Consider the following 7,863-nt stretch of genomic DNA (forward strand, 5'->3'; position numbering starts at 1 on the left):
GAAAGAGGTGACAAGCCCCCTACTGACTGAAATGCATTCAGAGAAAGAAAGGCAGAGATCTTTCTTTCCCAACCCTGTAAGCTTGCTCCAGGGCCAAGGTGGGGCTGTGGGGCTAGGGGACTGGGCAACCCTGTCTGCACACATGCAGGTGTCTCCCAGCCTAGGCTGTGTTCTGACACAGTAGGCACAGTCTAGTCATCACCCTGGGGCAGCCTCTAAGGCCCTGACTCCCAGGCAGCACTGTGGGGCTGCCCTGTAGCTTCTGGCCGGGCCTGCACCCTGGGCAGCAGGCACCTTGGAGCTGAGGATTTACTCCTTGCACTAACCCAAGGCTGGTGTGGGCAGGGGTCTGGGAGCACACTCCTGAATACAATTCACTAGCAGTGCAGTGATGAGCATGGCTGGCCTAGGATGGCCCGTGGGAGACTTCGCTTCGATGGAAATGGCTACAAATAAAACACCACTGATCCTGAAAAAAAATGTGTGGTTGGAGATGACCTGGGCAGTTAGGAGTTAGAGGGGTGAGGGGACTCCTGCCTGGCTCTGGGGGCTATGAAAGGGTGGGGTGCAGAGGGGGCCACAGGCATGGGGAGACCGCTCTCAGACTCGCAAAGAACCCCATGCTGCCCTTTAAACTTGCCATGAAGTCAAGGAGAACGGGGTGGGGTGGGGAGAGAGGCAGGGTTAATTTCGGGTTAAAGTTTAGTTTCATAATCCACGTTATAAAAATAAAGAAGTTGAACGGAGAAAACGACAACCAACAACACTCAAAAATCTCAAGAGTTTTCTTTTTTTTCTTTCCCCCACCCCAGGCACAGGTCGGACTGAGGCTCCTTTGTAATGATACCAAAAAGCACTCCAATTAAAAAAACAAACGGAACAGGAGGCAGCTGTGCACCCCACCCTGGGCCCACAGGGATTCAGGGACACTGGCCAGAGGGCGGGAGGAGCCTGTGGAGACTGGGCAGTGCAGGGGAAGCTGAGGGCGGGTGCTTGGCTCTCTGGACCTGCCTGCTAGTCTGCCGGCTTGCCAGCTCCCTGGCCCACTGTCCCTCAGAAGCCCCTTGAAAATTCCCTGGCCCTTCCAAACAAAATTCCAATGGATGATTCAGGGGAGTGGATCCTTTGTAGCTCAGAGGCAGTGCCAGTTTGCATGGAACGGATTTTTACTGACGTTTTCTAATGGGCCTCACTGTGCCAGTTTCTCATCACCGAGGGTTGGGTTTCTGGTGTTTGTTCTCTGGGCTTTTAACGCTCCATTTTCTGGTACCCACACCAGCACCCCAGCCCTGCCCCACCCCACCCTCCTCAGCACTTCCCTGGGTGCTCCAGTGCCCACGGGGGTGGGAGAGGGCTGCAGACATGCTCGCTCAGTTGAGGGAGGAGCAGGCAGGGCAGGAGCCCAGGAGGCAGCTCCCTGGAAGCCCAGTGCACAGAGAAGCCCTGTTCGCCAAGGAAGGCACAGAGCATTTTTGGTGGTGGGTGGGGAGGTGGAGGAAGGGTGGGACAAAAGGCCTTTCTGGGTCCTGGAGGTGTCCCAGGTCTGGCCTGACTCCACAGTACTGTCCAGAAGTGTTCCCACCTCACTAGAGAGGTTCTAGGCCTTTAGAAAGGTTGGGTTTTGGAGATGAGACTGGGGCCATCACATGAGAGAGAAAGCTCTGACTGTCTCGGCGACTGGAACCCAGGAGCCTGCTAAGACGAGAGTGTCTGAAGGCAGCTGAGGCTCCAGGGACGGCAGTTTTGACCCCTGAGGTCAAGGGCTGGCCCCACGTCTGGCTTTCAGGGCTCTGGGGGCTTAGCCATACCAGCAAGAGCCCCCCCTGCCAGGAGTGGCAGGGGTGCAAGGACAACCTAGCACTTTTCTGGCTGGGTCAGAGACCCAAGGAAGGGAGCCTGTAGAACCAGCGAAAGCTGAGGAGGGCAGTGAGCACAGGTGTCCTTGAAGCCAGCTGGCAGGTTGGGTGAAGGGGCGGGCCAAAGTCAAAGAAACTCAGCTTTCTTTTTTCCATGAAAGAATCATCATCTCCCTTTGGTCTGCAGTCCCCTGACTGTGACGGACCCCCGCCAAGAGCTGCCCTGGGTGGCCGGGCTTGGCCCCGCCTCCCTGTCCCCCACCCCCACCTCTGCCCCGGGCCGTGGTGAGAGTAGAGTTGGACAGATGCAGCCACACAGATCTGACAGGGCCTTTACCTTCCCCTGCACACTGGGGCATGCCTGGGAGCCGCCTGTCCCGGACACATTCCTACCTGATCCTCTCGCTGCAGCCACCGCCGCTGCTGCCACTGGTCCGTAAGCCGCTGCCGGGAAGCCTGGAAAGGAGAAGCACGAGTTAGAGTCAGGAAGGGATCCCCCGAAGAGCAGGGATGGGCCTTTCTCACAGGCTGTACACTCCAGCCCTCCACACAGACAGGCGGGGAAGGGATTTCACGGGGAAGCTTTTGGGAAGGACACGGATTAGTGGCTCTCAGGCTTCTGGAAGACATAGCATCTTTAGGTGTGCTCAATTCTCACATAGTTGTCACCCCAAAAACTGGTTCTAGAAGGCATAGCAGAATGATGTAAGAGTATTAGGAGGAATTTCCCTTAGAGCACAGGGCTGAGCTCCCTGCTGACCCTGCACTGATGCATGGCGATTTCCCGGGGGTTGTCCAGAGAAGGGCCACACATGACGGGGCTGGCCTACAGCTATGTGTGGGGCCCTCCCCTCGCCTTGCCCCTCAGCTCAGTGGTCAGTGCTGAAGGAGAGTTCTGGAGGGAGGCCTCTTGGCAGGTGGGCACCTCAGCCCGGAGACACTCAACTCCAGCTATTCTCCAAAGGCTTTGCAGGTTGGCTTGGCTGTCTTAAGTCAGGCTTCATTGAAACTGCAAGCTGGCGGCGTCACAGCCTTGGGCTCCAGAGTGAAGCATTTGAGGAGGCCCAGATGACCGTGGATGCATGGAGTCAGAGGTGAGGGGAGGGTGGGACTGCAGGGATCTATGTGGAGTGAGCCGTATGGCTGTGTTGGAGCTCTCTCAGTGTTCCAACCTCCAGAGGCAATTGTGGGGACAAAGATGTGCTTCTCTGTCTGAGCCCCACAGTCCAGATGAAGCCAGCATTGGAGGGCCTCCCAGGGGTCCCTGGAGTTCTTATTGATCAAGGTTAGTGCTAGCTAAGACCTCACCACATGGTAAGGCTGTCCCAGCAGTGAGAATACAAGCCAGGAGCTGTTAACCCCCTGTGGGGTGCAGAATGTCCAGAGGAAGGAAGAGGCAGCTCCAGTCCCTCCTCGGGCTTCTCCTGGCCACTAGTAAGTCCACGCACAGCCACACAAAGCGCTTAGACGAATGCGTGACAGTGAGCAAACTTAAATGAGAGGGACACGCAGACACTCCCTCACACACAAGCATCCTCTGCCCTCCAGGTGGACACTTGGAGGCCCGACCTCAAGACCCATTTCCCACAACTGTGCTTTTAAATGAGGTGCCAGAAGCCAGCCACAAATTCAACCACAGCTCTGACAGCTGCTCAACTTTAGCCACTGAGCATTTCAAATAAGGGATTTCTACAGGACGAGAGGGAGGAAGACATGCACCGGACAGGGCAGGGAGCAAGGGAGAGAAGAAAGGAGCGAGAATGAGGTCCCCAGACAGTGAACTAGAAGCCACTAAACTCTAAGACTATTGTCTTAGCTACGTGGTACTACTGAAGGAAAAGAAGCTCACGGGAGAACAAACTATTCTAAAAAGGCCAGGCTAAGCTACTTAAAATGTTAATGAAAAGAGACATACTTGCATTTAAATATGGTAATAGGGCTGTTGAAGGGGGAAAAAGAAAGATCCAGGTGAATATATGTACACGGTAGACCCTGGCGGCCCGACTGGGTCTCCCAGCTCCTGTGAAGACCATGCCGGTGGGCGCCTGGAGGCTGCTCCCTTCCAGGAACCCAGAGGGAGACCAAGCAAGGGACCCTCCCACCAACTGCTCTTCCCACATCTGAGCAGGAGCTAGATTTCTGAAGATGGGCGTGCTGGCGGAAATGGCTGAAGGAAAATAAGGAAGAGGTCAAGTAATTTCTCCTGGCCCCAATTCTCAGTGTTCATCGGCTCCCTACACATGGAGCTCAGGGCTCAGGAGGAAGGGGCTGGGGAAGGAAGGCCAAGTCATTCTTTCACACTCTCTTACCCACACCCGAAACGAAAGGTTTCCTTGGACTCACAGAAAAGGTTTTTTGGGTGGCAAAAGGTAGGAGGAACAGAATTGGGAGAGGGGAGCACTGTCAATAAAAAACTTGTTAAGAAAAGGTCTATTTTCTGGGGTTGGTTGAGTGCATTGTGGACAAAAAAGTGTGAGAGAAAGAGGAAGGAAAAAACTATCCAAGAAAGGAAATCCATGATCCTTAATCTCAGATAAAAGACCCTGCTGGAGAGTGAGCATCAGACATTGCTAAGGGCTGGGGTTAAATCTCAACCATCACAATGGACAAGAACCTAAACCAAATGACAGGTGTGGGGTGGAGCCCAGCAGGGTCCGACAGCGGACTCGCAGCCTATGCGGAGCGCCGAGGTCGCACCCCCACACTGCCTCTGTGCCCCTCCTGAGACACCAAGGCCACTTCCTCTGCTCTCTACGGTCCCCCTCCTGTTCTGGCCACCCCTCACCCCAGCTATGCTCTCAATATAACCTGGCGGATAGGGCCTGACAGTTTCCAGGGCCAGGGCTCTCCTCAGTGGTGGGGCTGGTGGGGCAAGCACAGCTACCAGAGAGGGTGTGTGGTGAGTGTTGGGTACACAGGTGTGTTTGTTATATGTGTGGGTGTTGTGTGAACGTGATTATGTGTGTTGTACACATGTGGGTGTTGGGTATACATGTGTTAGATATGTGTGTGCGTCAGTGTGTGTGTTGGATATACATGCCTGTGGGGTACATGTGTTGTATGTGTACGGGTAATGGGTATATACGTGCGGTGTGTGTTGCATATGTTGGATATACATGTATGTTGGGTGCACATGTTGTGCGTTGGTGTGTGTGCGTTGTGCGTATGTGGGTTTGTTGTGGATGTTGGATATATATACGTTATGTGTGTGTGTCAGTGTCTGTGTTGGGTATACATGTATGTTGGGTATATGTATGTGTTGCATGTATGTATGTGTGTGGAAACTGGGGCTGCCCTCTCCAGGGGTGCCAGAGAACAAAGCATCATGGAGGTCTGGGCCCAAAGTTGCCCTGAGGGAGGCGCAGTCTGTCTCCAGGACAGGCCTTCACAAGAGGGCAGGAGGGACGTGAGGACCAGGAACCCTCACCCCAGCAGGCCCTGGGGGAAACAACCCTCAGGGCTGGTCCTAGAAGGCTGGGAAAGCAGGGAAGAGGCCCCATGCACGGTCTCTTGGGGGCTCTGTTCCAGCATCTCTCCCCGGCTGGAGGAGGCAGGGGGTCACAGGGCAGGATAAACCAGGGGTCTGGGCTATAGGGGAGGGGAGTCTGCCCAGGTTGGGGTATTCAGGGGAAGACTTCAGGGAGGGAGGTCTCGTTGGCTCAGGGCATCTCATGGCTGATGCCCAGGAAGAACTGTGGCAGTGCTTCCCAGTCCAGGCGTGCTCATGGCCACCCTAGCACCCACCACACAGAGTGGGAGATGATCCATCCACCCTCTGCTGCCGGGAATGGGGGTAAGGGTCCCTCCACAACACGGCTTCCCAGTCAGAGTGTTAGGAGGCAACCAGGTCTTCCGTCCTGAGGCAAGTTAGCACAATAAATAGCTAAATTCACAGACTTAGAGCCTGTCTGGGTTCAAATCCTGGCTCGGAGACTTCCGAGGTATGTGACTCTGGCCACGTTGTTTACCTTCTCTGCGCCACATCTGTCCAGGGGATGCCATGTTAGTGTAGGATCAATACCCGCAAAGCGCTTAGATGAATGCGTGACAGTGAGCAAACTTAAATGAGAGGTAGCTGGCACTGCGGTGAAGCCCTGAGGTCTCGGTCCTGTAAGACAGGACCCTTCCCCTTGCAGGGTGTTCGCTTTCTCCATGGTCGAAGCTATGGTCACAGCTGTGGGGCCTGGAGTCCGTACTGACAACAGTGCAATGTAAGCCTTCATTATGTCTCAACTTCGTGACGTCATTTTCATGGAGCTAAATTTCCACAGATCAAAATTAGAACACACATTGCTTTTTAACAACGACAACGGTGCCAGGTGCTCTGACAGGGTGCTGGCGGCCCGACACCTCCCATATGCTGGCAGTAGATCTGGCTGCACGGAGAAAAACACTGCTGATCAAATCTCAGCCTGAGAGCTACAGGTTGGGTATCTGGTAACTTAGGGATCAGGAATGTAGTGTGTTCTTGTTTTGGAACCTTACATTCAAAAACAGGAAGGCTGGGTACAAAAGAATAAAGCACTAACGGTGGAATTCTGGGCATGTCGTCATGCAGAGCTGTCATTATTTATAGGGGTCAGATCTACAGACTCATTCTCGTTAGCCTGGAGTTCCTCTGCTCTTCAGGTGGGATAACAGAAGAAGCACTGGGCTTGGCACCAAAGGTCCACCCTGCTGTGTGATGTGGACATGGTGCTTCACTTCTCTGGGCCCCAAGCAGCTCTCTCCACTGCAAGGTTAGACACACTTCTCTGGGCCCCAAGCAGCTCTCTCCACTGCAAGGTTAGACAAAACCCCTTCACCTCAGACTTCGCATGAGCCTGTCTTGCTGTAAGAGGATCGCAAACTTCTGTCACAACTCAGATGAGTAACTTGTCTAAGTAAAACATGTCACCATCTTGCTGACAGAGAATGAGATAGTTGAGGGGGACCAGCAGATGGCATAATGGCTATGTTGCTGGACTACCATGTAGTCGACTGTGGTTCAAGTCCCGGACCCAGTGGCTTAAACACATGCCGGGTGCATGTGTGTGCGTGCCCAAGATCCCGAGAGGAGAATGGAGGAGAAGGGACTGCAGCGTGGCCATCCCCCCTGGGGAGTGATTTATCGCTTTCTGTCTCTCTGTCTTTCTGGCAAGTGCACGGGCCTTATAGCAAAAACCTCTCAAAAAAAAAAAAAAAAGAGACAGTTGGACATTTTTGGAGCTGGAATGCTTTATCGCAAATTGGAAGCCAATGGTGCCTCAAAGTTTGGCTTGGTTTGAGAATTATATGATACCACACACATACTTCTTACTGCATCTGCGGCACATACCAGTTTCTGCCTTACCTAAGCAAAGTTATTTTTAGGTGCATTTTCTATTTTTCTAGCTGGAAAACCAGTCTGTTTCAGGCAGGGATGCAGCCACATGCCCCATGCGGTGTCTATTCCAGAGTCTGCCCCACAGCAGATTCTCAATGAGCATCAGCTGAGGAAGGTCAAGGGATGAGTCAGGGCTGACTGTCCCTGTCATGGGTGACTGTGGCTGAAAGACAACATCACCCACAAGCCCAGCAGCCTCTCCACCCTTACTGTCTTCGAGTTCAGGGGTGGCAAACTCGAATGCCCCCAGGAGTGGGTCGGGAGCATGATCAATCCAGGGTAGGTGGCCAGGGTTATGGTGAATGGGAGCACCCTGCTCTGTTTGCCCCTTTTTAAAAAAAGAATTATTTTATTTATCATTATTATTATCATTTAAATTTGCTATAGGGCATGTACACTCACCAAAAAGGGACAGAGAGAGGGACCAGCAGTTAGCGTAGTGGCTATGTTGCTGGACTCCCACATAGTCGACCACGGTTCGCATCCCGAACCTGGTGGCTTAAAACTCACGCCTAGCACGTGTGCATGCACGCCCAAGATCCCGAGAGGAGAATGGAGGAGAAGGGATTGCGGCATGGCCATCCCCCTGGGGGGTGATTTCTCGCTTTCTGTCTCTCTGTCTGTCTGGCAAGTGCACGTGCC

At 53.6% G+C, this 7,863-nt stretch overlaps 1 protein-coding gene across 2 annotated transcripts in view; it reads right to left on the bottom strand.

The window, feature by feature from the left end:
* Positions 1-7,863, bottom strand: part of MSI2 (musashi RNA binding protein 2) — a gene marked incomplete at its 5' end in the record, with an annotated part of 437,589 nt that overhangs the window by 28,303 nt on the left and 401,423 nt on the right. For both annotated transcript variants that reach the window (XM_027774256.1, XM_027774255.1), the window contains 1 exon segment: positions 2,250-2,312. In XM_027774256.1, coding sequence (XP_027630057.1) covers positions 2,250-2,312 — 63 coding nt within the window.

This window comes from Tupaia chinensis, unplaced genomic scaffold (genome assembly GCF_000334495.1).
Source record: "Tupaia chinensis unplaced genomic scaffold, TupChi_1.0 Scaffold000416_1, whole genome shotgun sequence".
Taxonomy (NCBI): domain Eukaryota; kingdom Metazoa; phylum Chordata; class Mammalia; order Scandentia; family Tupaiidae; genus Tupaia; species Tupaia belangeri.